At 45.9% G+C, this 17,089-nt stretch overlaps 1 protein-coding gene across 1 annotated transcript in view; it reads right to left on the bottom strand.

The window, feature by feature from the left end:
- Nucleotides 1-1,731, bottom strand: part of LOC122944480 (UDP-glucuronosyltransferase 1A1-like) — a 103,970-nt gene extending 102,239 nt beyond the window's left edge. The window contains exon 1 of the mRNA XM_044302797.1: nucleotides 833-1,731. Within this exon, the coding sequence (XP_044158732.1) occupies nucleotides 833-1,690 (858 nt within the window). The 5' untranslated portion in view covers nucleotides 1,691-1,731. The remainder of the gene's footprint in view (nucleotides 1-832) is intronic.
- Nucleotides 1,732-17,089: the final 15,358 nt, after the last annotated feature.

Here is a 17,089-nt window from a genome sequence, read left to right as displayed (position 1 = left end):
CTGACAGTGTGTCCGTTTTTAACGGACGTTTTTTTTTACACTGTCGTGTACATGAGGCCTTAGGGCATGGCCACACAGAGTTTTTGGGATGAGGCTTTGAGGCAGATCCGCCTGCAGGATTTTATTTCTCCCAAAGTTAAAAGTGGATTCAAAAGGAATCAGAAATATCAAGGAAGGATTTATACTGAATGCACTTCTGGCTCTTACTATAAATCCTACAGGCAGATCTGCCTCGAAAGCTAAAAATAAAAAAAAACTCTTGGACCCTTAGGGCAACACTGGCGAGCTCTCACAGCAGCCTTGCTGAATGGATAGATCTTTATAGATCTTCAGGGCTGATTGCAGATTGTTTTGCCAGTCTCCAATTGGGTCACCGGGAAGCCTGGTGACCCAGTTGTAGAGGGGAGTCCCCTTAGATCACACTGCAGTAATCAAAGGGTTAAAAGCCAGAATCAATGCTTCCTCTGACCCCTGCTATGAAGGAAGAGCCTGTGCTAAAAACCAGAGCTGTTGGTAACAGTTTGTTCTTAGCACAGGAGCACATATGATGTCAGCAACACCCTATACTGCAGTGATGCCAAAATATGTCGTTTCAGATCCACCGTCATAAGACAGCAGGCAGTCATTAAGGGGCTAAAGAAGAAAAAATGGAAAGTGATTATCTATAAATGATAAGTACATAAGTTAAATTGTGGCTAAAATTCTAAATGCTAAGTGCTATCATACAATTGTTTATCGTGTAAGGAAGGATTATACACTCCTATGATACAATACTTAGGCTATAACTTCTATTCAGTTTGAGATAAAAATGTACAATTAAATTGGTTCTTACTTTGGGCAAGGACTTTGGCAGTTTGCAATTGATGCCTCCAATAAAAACCATGTTCGGCATTATTGTTTTTGGGTACTCAAAGACAAAGTCATATCTTAGAAGCCAAATGGAAGATCTGCTGAGAAGCTGTACAGGGGTGACATCTTTTTTCAGGAGCTGTGTAGCCAATCTCACCCATTGAGAATACATAACTCTACAATAATATGGCTCTAGCAACTTGATCACCAAATTCTCCACACGTTCAATGAAGGTCATCTTGTCTGAGAACTTGCTAAACAGTCTAGGTACATATGAAAGTGGGGTTTCACATTGAGAACTTTCATAGTCATATGCACAGGGCAATCCCCTTAAGAAGTTCACATTTGGCAAGTCAAGATGTTCTGATAATATTACTCCACATAGTAAGAATGGATCTGTGAGCACAGCATCAAACTTCTCATCCCGAAGTTTTTGAATGAGCTCCTGGTTGAGCAGTAAGCTCTCACATGATTTGTAAAACATATTAAATACAACCATCATGCTATCTAACATTTCAATAGCAATCCAGGGGAAATGTGGGGGTAAGGAGAAGTGCTCTCTGGACAAATTCTGAAAGCTTGCAGTTATGTCTTGGCTGGTGTATGGAACAGGGTAGGTCTGTACAGTGAATGTTTCAGATCCACCCATGGTTAAACTGCTTTCCGGGATCACAACAACAACATCATGTCCATTTTCTGTCAGTTTCTTTACCAAAGGACGCATGCTGAGCCAGTGACTTCCATCCATAGGAGCAACAAGTAGCTTCCCCCCATCTGTTCGGCTAAGGATCGCATAAAATATCAAAAGAGTTGTAGAAAAGGAGAATGTTAACAAGTTCATGTCTGCAGGAGTCTAAGATTTCTGAGGAGAAATATGCTGTATAATCGACCCAGATCATTTGTAGTCATCTGGTGGGTGTGCTTAAAGCTATCAGCAGAAAAATTGGCAAAATACACTATCCTCATATACTGATCAACCAGACATTTAACCTTTTAAAGACCATTATAGGAAGGATAATTTTTTACCTTAAAGGGGTTGTCCGGGAATGAGGACTTTGTTCCATTAGTACAAGCCAGACATACATATAACATACATCCATGTCCTACCTTTTCCACATGTTTTTGAAGCCCCGTTTTCTTCTAGGAAATTCTTTGCCAGAAGTGAAGTTTTCTTAGACTCGGTGACGTACCGGGTCCCTTGTAGGAGCGCTGAAGCCTCTTCTTCCGGCTGGTCAGGAAGCCCGGTGAGGTCACCGGCACTGAGGAGCGGGCTTTAGCGCTGCTCTAGCCAGTAAAACGGCTACGGATGCGCTAAAGCCCACCCATCAGAGCCGGTGACGTCACCGAACACAATGCCGGGTGGAAGCCTCTGCCTAGCAGTGTTATTGTAAACAAAAGAGCCTTTACCCTGCGCAATTTAGCGCAGCGCAAAGGAGAGCATCGGAGCATGAACTGCTGCGATGCTCAAGTCTGGGGGCTGCCTGGGTGAACATAATTCACCTTAACTGGGAAACAAAGAGAACACTTACATGGAGATCTCTTTTTCATATTTTTACCTGCAAATTTGTCTATTTCCATGTTCCTCTTCTGTAATCCAAGATGCCTGCATGGCTTCTCAGACTACTAGATGCACACTGTGTATCAGTAGTCCAAGACACTTCCTGGTTGCCCTGCCCTGCTCTTTGATTGCTCATGTAAGGGCAGCAGGAAATGTTTTGGTCTACCAAATGCCCTGGTGTTACATCTTGCATAGTGGAAAAGGCAACTGTAAAGTGACAGGCAGCATGAAAAAGCACCCAAAATGGCACTGACTTCCTCTCCAGCCCCAGACGAGGCACAGAAATGTATTTCCAGAATGGAATATGCATGACAGGGGTTTTGGTTATATGCCGCTCGCCCCTTCCCATACTTACCCATCCCATTATTACACTTAACCAATGATCACCAATACATCCCGCCCCCTGTAACCCATCTTGCCACGTAAGCCCCAAATAAGACTCTGACAACCGAATGGAATGTATTGGCCACAGCAGCTGTTTATTAACATAAAATACATAAATAACCTTAACTTCACCAGAACAACCTAACGGAGGGAGGTCCTTGGAGCCCCAAAAACCCAGAGCTGCCGAACCGGGTGAGCCACTTTGCCTCCAGCCATTACCCCCAGCTCGGAAGCACCACAGAATGTCCCCCCCTTGATCCACCACAACAGCTCGCCCATCATGAGAGTCCAGCTCCAACCGTGGAGCCCTCCCAATGTCCTCAAGTTCCAATGTACCCAACTCCAAGAACCCCCCATAGGCACCAACGCACAGATTTGACTACCTCAATTCTGTGTGTTCCTCCACACCCTCAAGGCGATCTCAATTCCTTCCTGTAACACCAAACACCACATGTCGAGCACCACCGCATTCAGATGCACCTCATCTGACCTCCAAAAGGCTCCGACACCTTTCTCCAACTCCCTATGTCTGACCACCACAGCCCCATTCCTCGCCATGAAACGATGATTAACTTTTATACGTGCCTTATTCACAGCCTCCATCGACTGAGCCACCCTCCAAACCCGCCTCGGGACTATGTCCAACCATACGGTCACCAAACCAGAGAACAACGACCACAAACGCAACATATCAAACTTAATATCTCTCACTAGCTCATGATAGGCCGTGCTGCCAAATCATTTCCTCCCGCATGGACCACCAACACGTCAGGCGCCCTATCCATCCTTACAAAACGATGCACCTCTGGCAGCACCCCCTCCAAACCATGCCCCTACACCCTATCCATCTGTCACTGAAGGTGTACAGAAAACTAGAAGACACAAATGAAGGTCCGACTGACTTGATCCAAAACTAAGGAACAGGAGGGTAAGCCCTGTAAGAGCCCTAGCTCTCTCCCTTACTGCTCAGCCTATGCAAAAATCTCAATGGTAGAAAATTGCATATCCTCGTTCCTCGACTGTATGCACCTGAACACCCTATAATAGTGAGGGGACACGACCACCGGCTCCTTACACTTAATACGGAGGGAGTCAGGGTCACCTAGGATCAAGCCCACAAGGCAAACAGAAATAAAGAAAACAGACTTATCTTGTGGATGCAGTAGTAACAGCTTCTAGCATCAGCACACTCCAGGAAGTTGTATAAACCGCAAAGTGATGCAGTATGGGAAGGGATTTAAAGGGATGCAATCAGTGCAACTACATGACAGCTGAGAGAGGCTAACGAGATGAGAAAACAAAAGCAAAACAAAAGGAACCTCAAGCAGGAGGTTCTGAAGAACATCTGTCAGAGCTTCTCAGATGTCTGGTGGTGACACCATCTTACCAAAACCGACTCCCGATCAAAACCCAGCTGCTGACCGTCCGGCCCAACCGCTGCCCGGTCGGCCCCCCAAAAGACATATGAATGCCCTAATATCCAAACCAGGGCGGGTGCTGCACCTGAAACGAGAAAAATAATGCAAGAACAACACTGCATGTAACAAACAGAACGTACCCACCTGCCCACACCATCAACCACTCAAACAACTTATAAGCAATTCAAACTCACATATGATCTAAAACGCGTCAACTCCCAACGCCCTATCCGCTTGATGACCTCCTCCCCCAAGCCCAACTGTGCCGATTCGGTCGCCGCCCCAATCCTGAAAGAGTGGCTCGAATACCCCTCGCGATCCAACCCTAACTGGTTCAAGCATTTTGAGAATACCACCGAAAACTGGAAAAAAAGGATCCATCTGCGTGTGTCAACAACGGAGATATCCCCATCCCAACCCTCGCCCCGTACTCTTCAAGACAATGGACCGGACACATATCACAGTCCGCAATAAAAATAAAAAAAACACTCTGCGCCCCCTGCCTTCTACATCAGTCTTCAAATGACCTATATCAAACTCCACCCTGTCTGGAAACAAACCAACATCATCTCTCATCAACTCCCCCATCCTCCTCGTCGATGGACAAACCAGCTCACCCAAACGAACTCCCCCCAAAAAACGCAGAGGAAAAGGCCAATTTAAATAACCGGACCTCTCCCCCCGAACTACACACTCCCCTCAACTGATCCCCTAACTGTAAAAGTAACGCAAACGACACCGGCTTCCTGGTATCCTCCCCAGTCCGCAACCTACGCGCCAAAAAACGACTTGGTGAAATCGATTACCCCTCTAAACTTAAAACCAAATGCCAACCCCGCCATATAACCATTCATCTTACTCACCGACCAGCCCTCCTCCTTACAATGGCCCACGAACGTCAACAAAGAAAATTCTAACTCCACCATCCCCCCGCCCATATCGCCGCACCATGCCTCCCAACAACGCCACACTTTCAAATGCATAGCCCACGTACTGGGCGCCAACGATGCTTGAATGAGCCCCATTACGGTTCCTCCAACAGGTCCCACAGGCATGCCAGACACTGCAATCCCACCACTTCTGCTTCCGGGGCCAGCCACCTGAAACGATCCCACTGCGAACGAGAAAGGGCGTCAACAATACAGTTCTCCACCCCTGGCACATGCACAGCCACCACCCAGGCATTGAGCGACAAACACTCCAACACCAACCGCTGCAAGAGCTGTACCACTAGCGGCGACGAAGCCGACAAACCGTTTATCGCCTGAACTAACCCTAAGTTATCACAGTGGAATCGTACTTTCTTATTCTGAAAACAGTCACCCAACAGCAAAACCGCTAACACTATTGGAAAGAGCTCCAACAGAGCCAAATTCTTCACCCAGCCTCGCTCAATCCACGTAACCGGCCAACATCCAGCACACCATTGGCCCCCACAAAACGCCCCAAAACCAACACCTCCCACTGCATCAGTAAACAGTTCAAAATCAAACGACTCTATAACCTCCCCCATGAATAGCGAGCGACCGTTATACCTCTGTAAGAAAGAGCTCCACACCAGTAAATCCACTCGGAATTCCTTCCCCAACCGAATATAATGGTGCGGGGCTACCACACCCGCAGTCGCCCCAGCCAAACGCCTGCTGAACACTCTCCCCATGTGCATAATCCGGTACGCAAAATTAAGTTTCTCAAGCAGCGACTGAATCTCACGTAACTGCAGATTCTTCGCCCGTAAAGCCCTCGCCACCTCCCCTTTCAAATCTACCAATTTATCCTCGCTAATCTACACTCCATTCTTACGGAATCAATCACTATCCCTAAAAAACTCAATTCCGTCACCGGACCCAGTCTTTTCGGCCACCAACAGAACCCCAAACAGCCCAAAAAGCGAACGCAACGTTTCTAACAACACTGCACACATCCGTGACTGTGGGGGGCCTATACATAAAAATTGTCCAGATAATGAATCAGAGATTCACAACCTGACGAGTCCACCATTGCATAGTCCAAAAAAGGAACGTTTCGAAATAGGCACACGACAAGGAACACCCCATAGGCAAGCAATGATCAACAACAACAAAAAAAAAACAATCCCCAAAACACCCCAACAAATGGTGACAATCCGGATGCACTGGCAGTAACCTAAACGCTGCTTCGATATCTGTTTTCACTAGCAATGCACCCCTCCCATAACGCTTCACCCAGGTAACCGCCGGGTCAAAGGAAGTATACACCACCAAACAGTGTGGGGTCTATACCATCATTGACTGATGATCCCTTAGGAAATGACAGGTGGTGAATAAGGCGAAACTTGTTTGCCTCTTTCTTGGGGACTACCCCCAGCGGTGACACCCGTAAATCAGAGAGAGGAGGCTCCTGAAATGGGCCCGCCATCCCCTCCAGCGACACCTCCTTGTTTAGCTTATCCGCCACCACTTCCGGATGCTCCGTTGCCGACCGCAAGTTCCTTCTTAACACCCTCCCCCCCCCCGGCACAAACGGAATCCTAAAACCGATGAGAAAACCACGAATCAAGGCCGCCGCTTTTCTTTTGGGGTATCTAGCGAGATAGGACTCCATCCTTCCCAGCCGCACCGGCGTCTACCCCTTTGCTATTAGAATCGCCCCCTTTTTGTCTACCGCCCTTAAAGCATCTCGCCGCTCCATGATTCTCCCCGCATCCGGAGCACTCGTGCTTAACCTTACATTTTACCCCGAATCGACAAACTCCTTCATTAAACGCAAAACACAAGCCTTTTGCGGATGCTGTTGCCAGGATTGTTGCGCCCCCACTGCCCACCTCCCCTTGAAAGGGCTGTCCCGATCGAACAGGTGCCGTCACTTTTAGCCACAAGGCGATGTCCTTGTGGTCCCACCGTATTTCCGGGCGCACCGCCTTTCTCTGCCGGAATTGCTGGTTGTACTGCAGCCAAGCCACTCCCCCGTATCTCCGATACACCTCGCCGATAGCGTCCAGATAACAAAAGATGGCCGAACAATTTTCCGTCCCCTTTTCCCCCATAACACTCGCTAATATCACGAACGCCTGCAACCAATTAGCAAACGTCTGCGGTATTAACCTAAACCAGCGTTTTTCTTCCTCCTTTTTTCCTGTTCTCCTTACGCGCCCTATCCAGGTTAAACCTTTCAAGGGGAAGCAGAGAAAAAAAGCTCCACCTACTCTCCCCTCCATATTCGTTCTTTAACCTCAGCTTTCAAAGGCCCCTCAAAACAAACATAAACCTCTCCTTTGGCCTTATCATCTAACCGTGCACTGTCCTCTTCCGCTTCGCCCCCTGCCTGAGTCTGCACCGACACCCCCATGGCCGATAACCCCCGCCTGGGCTCCCCTCCTGACCCCGATGTTCCCGGAGCCACACCCCACCTGTGCTGGGATTGGGGACCCCCCCAATCCCCAGCTGGCCACCAATCCTGCCAAGCCCCCCAAAAGCTGCCCCAAACCCCTACTTAAATTCACCTGGCCCCCCCCCCCCGTACCGACACCCTGTACCAATGGAGCTAACGGTCCCCAAGAAATCTCACCTGACTGCCTAGGTGCTGTGTTCCCACCAGCCGCGACTCCTGAATACAGATGACCTCTCCTCTGGGATGCACTGATGGGTCCAGTAGATGCTCCCGATAGACGGAGCTTCTGACTTCACTCTGCCCCCTGAAAGAGCCTGGACTGGAGGCACAGTCGCCCTCCTCAGTGGCAGGATCCCGGCTGCTGCAACATCTTCCTACACTCTGTCCCCTGGCCATACTCAGACCAGGGACGCAATGGTTAATTGCCTCGTGGGGGGGGGGGCTTTACAGGGGGCGGAGCCTCTCTCTCCACTCTGCTCTGGGAGCCTGCCGCCTGTGGCCTCTGAACTGGCAGCAGCTCCGTAACTTGAAGTGATCTTCCCATGCCGGGGGGCCGCCTCTCTGCCTGGAGTTAAGGAGGTGCCCACCGCTCCTGGTCTCGATCCTTCGCTGCTTCCACTTGTAGAAGGTGATGGCCGGGCCTGGCCACCCCTAAGGCTCCGCCTACCAGTCAGATTCCATCCACGACGAGGCCTGGTGGAGTGAGCTGACGCTGTAGGCACCCTTCGTGAAGGGTCCTGGGAAGGGCTCCGAATGCGGAGGGGGGGGAAGATGTAGGGCTGTAGCGTGCAGTGGCCGAATAGCTGGTGGCTGAGGCAGAACAGGAGCCTCAGCCACCCCCGCAACAGCATCTGAACCTGGTCCTGGACCCAAGCTGAGCCCCGCACCTCCGCTGCTGGCCCTAACTCCCTGATTGCTGCTTCCAGTTGCTCCATCACACCGAGGTAATGCCAGCTTCTCTTCTCTGACCAAAATGGCTACCGTCTTCCCCCTCCCTCCTGCATCTAACCCCTTCACTACTCCCCTTATTTAAACCAATCCCCCTCTCCCAGGGGCCTCTAACCAACCAATTTTTCCCCTGCCCACCAATCCTATACTTTCCGGGGCTCTTTAAACCAAACCCCCCGTCATGTGGGCCTCCCCTCCAGGGCTCCCCCCCCCCCCCACTTCAGTCTGGCCATTACTTTCCCGAGACTAATCTAGCAACACAAGTTCTGCCGAAATTTACCAGGATGTTGCGTCGAGACCCGTTTACTAGCTAAACACAATGGGAAGATAGAGGATCAGGGCTGCAGCACTTGGAGCTAAATAGTAAGCATACAGGGATATACAGTAGTACACTTACTATTAGTCCTAGGCACAGCAGGCTGCTTCTCTTCCTGTCTTCCCAGTGTGTTTAGAGCTGAGAAGATAGGGAGAGGATCGGGGCTGCAGCGCTTAACACTAATACTACTGTAAGTGAACTATCCCACCATACTTACTATCAGCGCTATGCTCTACAGCCCCACTAATTTCCCTATGCTATCTTCCCAGCACTAAACACACTGAAAAGACAGGGGGAGGATCAGGGCAGCAGTGCTAGTGCTACTTACAGCAGTAGATTTACTATCAACGCTAAGTGCAGCAGCTCTGATCCTCTCCCTCTATTCCTAGTATTCTGCCACAGATGTACATTAGAGAAATCTCTTACTGGTTGTGAGTGTAATCTCTGTACAAGCAATGGTAGACAGCTGAACTCACTAATATCCCTAGGTCATGGTACCAGTTGTATGTTAAGATCCAGTGAGGAGGATACAATGGAGATGATTTGGTAATTTATTGAGTTTACCTTGAGCAAAGATATATAGAGGACATTAGAGGTCAAAATTAAATGCTTTCACCAGCTCTGAGTCTGCTGCAGAAAAGAAAGACACAGGAAGAGCACAACAGGATATGATGTCACCGAAAGGGAGGAGTAAACAGAGAGCAAAGGCAATGGGATTTACATAATACATTCAGAAACCTATAACAAGAATGACCACAGGGTGGCAGCATTACATAACATGGTAACGATATGATAACACAAATACAGCTATTAATCTTAAATGGAAGAAATAAATGCTGGGACAGCACACCTAGTGTGTTCATTACTGGGAAGATAGGGAGAGGATCAGGGAAGCAGTGCTAGTGCTATTTACAGTAGTAGATTTACTATCAACGCTAAGCATAGCAGTCCTGATCCTCTCCCTCTTTTTCTAGTGTGTTCATTACTAGGAAGATAGGGAGAGGGTCAGGGAAGCAGTGCTAGTGCTACTTACAGTAGTAGATTTACTATCAACACTAAGCGCAGCAGCCCTGATCCTCTCCCTCTTTTCCCAGTGTGTTCACTGGGCAGCAGGTCAGATAGGCAGGGATAGTTAGAGCAACAGTAAGGAGACAGGGGCCGGGGTAGTTAAAAAAGAGCCAGGCTGAGAAGCATGCCTCTGTATGTACCACAATCATCTTTGGCGTTCAGTAGAACACTGAAGGTTGAACTGAATCACATTAAGCAGTGACATCTAAAATATGAATGTGTAAAGCTCTGCATAAAATATGAATGTGTAAAGCTCTGCATAAAATATGAATGTGTAAAGATCGTAGCCCCTTTGCGCACCTGCCACACGTATACGGTGCTGAAGGATGGTATTTCATCTACAGAGACATAAATATACTGCACAAAAATTGTACAAGCTCATAAACTAAGCGAAAGCAATCTGCAGCAGGCATCACCTGTAAGATACAGATGACATGTGTCGGAGATTGGAGGCAGTGAATTGATCAAGGTGGCGGTGGGAAGGCTGTTATATGCGGCCAGGAAACTGGTGGCGCAGAGGTGGATCCAGGGGAGTCCGCCAACGATAGAGGAGTTTGTGAGGAGGGTGAATGACATGTTGATCATGGAAAAAAGTGTGTTTGTTAAGAGAGGCTGTCTTCTGAAGTTTGAGAAATTGTGGAATGAGTGGCTGTCTCATACTCATATTGTGTTATAAAATAAGACAGAGGTTTTCTTACTCCTATCCATTGGGGGAGGGAGGGGGGAGGGACTAGGCTTTGATTTGATATGTTTTGTGTCTAAAATTTTGCCATATCTATTTTTGGAGATGTACATTGTATACCATTACAGTTACTCTGGATTGTGTACATTGCCTATGGTTATAATGGTATTTCGTCTGATGACATACTATGTTATTATACATTATTGTGTTTTGCAATATGGTGAAATGTTGATCTGGATGCAGAAAATGCTTATTATAAGTGATCAATAAAAATTATTTGATAAAAAAAAAAAAAGATACAGATGACAGTTTGCTGCAATGCTGAGATCAAAGCTAACTCTGATCCTGGCCATTTAACCCCTTAGATCTCATGGTCAATAGTGAACATAACTGGGAGTTACATAAATAGCACAATGGCAAACTCCCATTCACTTGTATGGGAGTTCTGAAAACAGCACAGCCTGCTTGGTTGTTTCAATAGTTCTGACTACCTCTGACTGCTAAATCAGATTTACCACATTTGTATACTTTTTTTGTCAAAATCACAGTCAAATACGGTATATTACTGTAATACAAATTAAAATTGCAACATCAACAACAAATCAATCTAAGATTCATGTGATATGTAAATGTTTTAATATTTTAGAATGCATTTTCCTTTAAACAAATTAAAAACTGTTTATCATATTTTATTTCTTTATACAAGTGATGGCAGCTGAGGACACATTAATTAGTAACATGACTTGCGGATTTTTTCTTTTAGGTATAGCCAAAACTATTACTACACATAAATCAAAATGCAAATTTGCACTGTGGGTCAACAATATTGCCAAAGTACTAAAAATCGATAACCAACAAAGTTCACGCTTATTTTACATGTGTTTGTACGTAAGTAAATAAGACGTATCAAAGTATACTTAAAAGGAATAAAATATTGATGATCTCTTCTCAAGATACGTCATTAACCCCTTAGGGACACAGCCTTATTTCACCTTAAGGACCAGGCCATTTTTTGCAAATCTGACCAGTGTCACTTTAAGTGCTGATAACTTTAAAACGCTTTGACTTATCCAGGCGGTTCTGAGATTGTTTTTTCGTCACATATTGTACTTCATGACAGTGGTAAAATAAAGTTAAAAAAAATCTTTTGTATTTATAAAAAAATACCAATTTTACCAAAAATTTCTCTACTTCTATAATACATAGTAATACCTCCAAACATAGTTATTACTTACATTCCCGATATGTCTACTTCATGTTTGCATCATTTTGGGAATGATATTTTATATTTTGGGGATGTTACAAGGCTTAGAAGTTTAGAAGCAAATCTTGAAATTTTTCAGAAATTTACAAAAACCCTATTTTTAGGGACGAGTTCAGGTCTGAAGTCACTTTGCGAGGCTTACATAATAGAAACCACCCAAAAATGACCCCATTCTAGAAACTACACCCCTCAAGGTATTCAAAACTGATTTTACAAACTTTGTTAACCCTTTAGGTGTATCACAAGAATTAATTGGAAAATGGGAGATAATTTCAGAATTTCACTTTTATTGCCTAGATTTTCCATTTAAACCAGTTTTTTTCAGTTACAAAGCAAGGGTTAACAGCAAACCAGACTGTATATTTATTGCCCTGACTCTGTAGTTTACAGAAACACCCCATATGTGGCCGTAAACCTACTGTACGGCCACATGGCAGGGAGCTAGAGTGAACCAAGGTGCCATATGGTTTCTGGAAGGCAGGTTTTGCTGGACAGGTTTTTTTTTACACCATGTCCCATTTGAAGCCCCCCTGATGCAACCCTAGAGTAGAAACTCCATAAAAGTGACCCCATCTAAGAAACTACACCCCTCAAGGTATTCAAAACTGATTTTACAAACGTCGTTAACCCTTTAGGTGTTCCACAAGAATTAATGGAAAATAGAGATACAATTTGAAAATTTCACTTTTTTGGCAGATTTTCCATTTTAATATTTTTTTTACTTTTACAAACCAAGGGTTAACAGCCAAACAAAACTCAATATTTATGGCCCTGATTCTGTAGTTTACAGAAACACCCCATATGTGGTCGCAAACTACTGTACGGGCACACGACAGGGCGCAGAAGGAAAAGAAAGCCATACGGTTTTTGGAAGGCAGATTTTGCTGGACTGTTTTTTTGTTTGCACCATGACCCATTTGAAGCCCCCCTGATGCACCCCTAGAGTAGAAACCCCCAAAAAGTGACCCCATTTTAGAAACTACGGGATAAGGTGGAAGTTTTTTTGGTACTAGTTTAGGGTACAATGATTTTTGGTTGCTCTATATTACACTTTTTGTGAGGCAAGATAACAAGAAATAGCTGTTTTGGCACCGTTCTTATTTTTTGTTATTTACAACATTCATCTGACAGGTTAGATCATGTGGTATTTTTATAGACCAGGTTGTCACGGACGCGGCGATACCTAATATGTATACTTTTTTTTCATTTATGTAAGTTTTACACATTGATTTCTTTTTTGAAGCAAAAAAAATCATGTTTTAGGGTTTTCATAGTCTGAGAGCCATAATTTTTTCTGTTTTGGGGCGATTACCTTGGGTAGGGTATGAGTTTTGCGGGATGAGATGACGGTTTTATTGGCAATATTTTGGGGTGCGTGTGACTTTTTGATCGCTTGCTATTACACTTTTTGTGATGTAAGGTGACAAAAAATGGTTTATTTAGCACAGTTTTTATTTTACATTTTTTACGGTGTTCATCTGAGGGGTTAGGTTATGTGATATATTTATAGAGCCGGTCGATACGGACGCGGCGATACCTAATATATATACTTTTTTTAATGTAAGTTTTACACAATAATATTTTTGAAACAAAAAAATATGTTTTAGTGTCTGCATATTCTGAGCCATAGTTTTTTTATTTTTTGGGTGATTGTCTCAGGTAGGGGCTCATTTTTTGCGGGATGAGGTGACGGTTAGATTGGCACTATTTTGGTGGGCAAACTCCTTTTTGATCGCTTGCTGTTGTACTTTTTGTGATGTAAGTGGCAAAAAAATTATTTCTTTAGCAAGGTTTTTGTTTTTTATTTTTTATGGTGTTCATCTGAGGGGTTAGGTCATGTAATATGTTTATAGAGCCGGTCGATACGAACGCGGCGATACCTAATATGTATACTCCCCCCCCCTATTTTTTACCAATTTTTTTTTTTTTTATTTGGGGAAAATGACATTTTTGTTTATTTTTACTTGAAACTTTTAAATTATTGGGACTTGAACTTTGGGACTTGAGCTTTTGGGGTTCTAATCCTTTGCAATGCATTCCAATACTTCTGTATTGGAATGCATTGGCTGTATGAGTAATACTGTGTATTACTCATACAGATTCCGAGGCCTGTGAGATCCAGGGGGCTGGATCTCACAGGCTCATCACCGGAAGGCAGCGCGATGCCTTCCTTAGACATCGCGCTGCCTTCCCTGCCATCGGGTCCCCCCCACAGCCGCATGGGGACCCGATGGCACCGCCACACGCCACCACCGCAACATTGAATTGACGCAAACCGCAGGTCTGAATTGACCTGCGGTTTGCAGCGATCGCCGACATGGGGGGGTCACGAGATTTGAGCAGGCACCGGCTTCCGATCACCGCCCCTATGTCCTGAAGAGGTTAATATTTGAGTGGTGGGGGTCCGACTCCTTGTACTCCACGATCAGTTGTTTGAAGAGTCCCCTGCCTCTTCCTAGGCTAGTGATGTCACGTCCATTGCTCACATGACTTATGTGCAGCTTGGTCTTGTTCAAGTGAGTTGGCCTGGGCTACAGCACCAAGAAGGCGCTGTGCATGGCATGATGTGATGGGACCAGACCGCAGCGCTTCAGCTCTTTTAAATATTGATTAGCGGGGAAGGAGGTGAGTGGGGGGAGAATCGGAGCTCTATGGAACTTTTTACTCCTGGAAATCTACTGTAACAAATTGGTCATTGGCCAACTGAATGAGACTGCAGCACTAAAACTATATAGTCTCTCTTTAGATCGATGTTCAAACAACAGACATTTATCACCTTCCCATAGAATAACTACTAAAAAGTTTGGGACTTATAAGCACCCCGTACCTCCTCACTGTACAACCAGTCTGTTTCTGTTTTTTCAAACAGGTTGACAGTGGGCCCCTACCACTGGACTTTGTCTGGTTGTACATATGGTATGGTGTTTCCACCCCTATAACATATTTGACTAAATATATTGTATCACATGCACACTTTTCATAAATTGTGTAAAATTTGCACCATTCTGCGGACTCTTAAACGCATGCATTTTAAATTCAGATATTCACAAAGCTTAAAAAGTTTATTTCCATCTGAGACATTAATGGCGTATCACTAGGATATGCTATTAATGTTTGATAGCTGTAGGTCCCACCGCTGGCAGCCATCCTATCTCTAGAATGGCCCCCCTAAAGAGAAAGAGAGCGCACTGTGCAAGCGCGGCCACCCTCCATTCATTGTTGTGGGAGTTTGGAAAATAGCTGAACGCTGGCTATGCTTTTCCTGGCAGTCCCACAGCGCAGACTGGAGAGGTGGCTGTGCATGCACTGTGCGCTCTCTGTTCCTCTATGAGGCTTCCGAAAATAACTAAGCGAGCTCACTCAGCTACTTTCAAAACTCCCATAAAAGTGAATGGCAAGCACGCAGTGCATGCGCTCTCCTTCACTTCAGGGGTCCTGTTCTGGAGATAGGTGTGGGAACCACGTCTGTGACCCACTCCTCTCTGACAGTAATGGCATTCTACCAATATGTTATCAATGTCTTAGATGGGAATGAACTTTTAGAGTTTTTCAGGTACAATTATCTTAAGGTCATGAAACTCACTTTGTCCCCAGCTTTAACATTCTAATACACTTTATTTACCTGTGATGTCTGTATCACAAGAACCAAACTCTAATCGGTGACCCCGTCCACTGCTTCACACGCACTTCTGCTGACATTACGTCCATTGCTGGGCTCCTGCCCCCCTGGTCCAGGGAGAGATTCTAAGCGCATCACTGCCTAACTGATTTGCATGGCTCAGTATACAGTGATGGATCCAGCTCCAGTTCTGGCCCATGCGCAGGGCCAGCGCCACCCATAAGCAGAGTGGGCCACCACGTAGAGCGCACTATTGCTGGGGGCGCCGGCGCTCTGGAGTCTGGCCACAATAGAAGTCACAGTAGCAGACTGCTACTAGCAGTGGCGTTGCGAGGGGGGAGTACGGGCCGCACCGGGTGACATGTCTGATGGGGTGATCCCGGTCCGGACCCAACATGCACGCCTGCGCAGCCAGCCCCGTCCCTTTAAACTTACACTGTCCCAGCTCCCTGGCAGCGGCGGCCCCGGTGCTGAACTATCCTCCTGAGCGCGTACAGTGTCAGGACGTAAAGCGCGCACTAGGAACTGACGCTGCACGCCATCAGGTGACAGTGCAGCACCGGCGGGAAGACGGGAGCGCGAGGAAGAGGAGCCACAGCGTTCTAGGTAAGTATTGTAGTATGTAGTTAGTTCTGCTACCGCGGTGATTTAAATTTTGATAGGGGGCATTGGGGGCTGAGTGGGGGTCTTTGGGCTGATCTGAGATCTGATGGGGCTCTGAGTGGGATGATCTGAGGTCGGATGGGGGTCTGTGGGCTGATCTGAGGTCGGATGGGGGTCTGTGGGCTGATCTGAGGTCGGATGGGGGTCTGTGGGCTGATCTGAGGTCTGATGGAGGGTCTGTGGGCTGATCTGAGGGCTGAGTGGGCTGATTGGGGGTCTGAGTGGGCTGATCTGAGGTCTGATGGGGGCTGTGTGGGCTAATATGAGGTTTGATGGGGGGCTGAGTGGGCTTTTATGAGGTCTTTCTGCTAGTCTACCACTGCCCACTTGCCCAGTAGTCTGATTCTATACTACAGTCATTTTTTATTTTTTTCATTTTACCATTCTATATTGTTTTAATATTTTTATTTATATTGTAAATTTTATGTTATGTTTGGAAATCTTATTGGCACTTGATATATGTGCAATGCAGCTATTTTATGTTTTGCATATGAGAAAATGTTTACAATTAAAATGTTTAAATTAAATGTTCTATTTTACTATTTTTATTATTTGGTCGAAAGGCTGATGGGGGAGGGGGGATTGTAACGGGACTGCTGTAGAATATCTAAAATTAGCTGGTCAAGTAAAATGTTGCATGCAACAATCATTAAATAGTTGGCCAACAAAAAAGGGGCGGGTCAAAGGGCATGGTCAATAGGCGGAGTCAAGGGGGCAGCAAAGTTAGCTTTTGCCTAGTTTGGCAAAAATCCTAGCACCAGTCCTGCACATGAGCAGGTGCATACAGCACTATAGACCCTCTGCTCTGAATGTATGCACCAGGACTAGAGGTTGGAATTCGTCCACGTTCACTGACCCGTGCAAATTATTTTGGCAGTGATGTGCACAGAGTCTCTATCTGGATCGAAAGAGCTCATTGGTGGACGTGACGTTAGCAAAAGCACCATGTGC

Source organism: Bufo gargarizans, chromosome 8 (assembly GCF_014858855.1).
Source record: "Bufo gargarizans isolate SCDJY-AF-19 chromosome 8, ASM1485885v1, whole genome shotgun sequence".
Classification (NCBI taxonomy): domain Eukaryota; kingdom Metazoa; phylum Chordata; class Amphibia; order Anura; family Bufonidae; genus Bufo; species Bufo gargarizans.
Note: the sequence above shows the minus strand (reverse complement) of the source record. Positions and strands in the feature narration are given on the sequence as shown.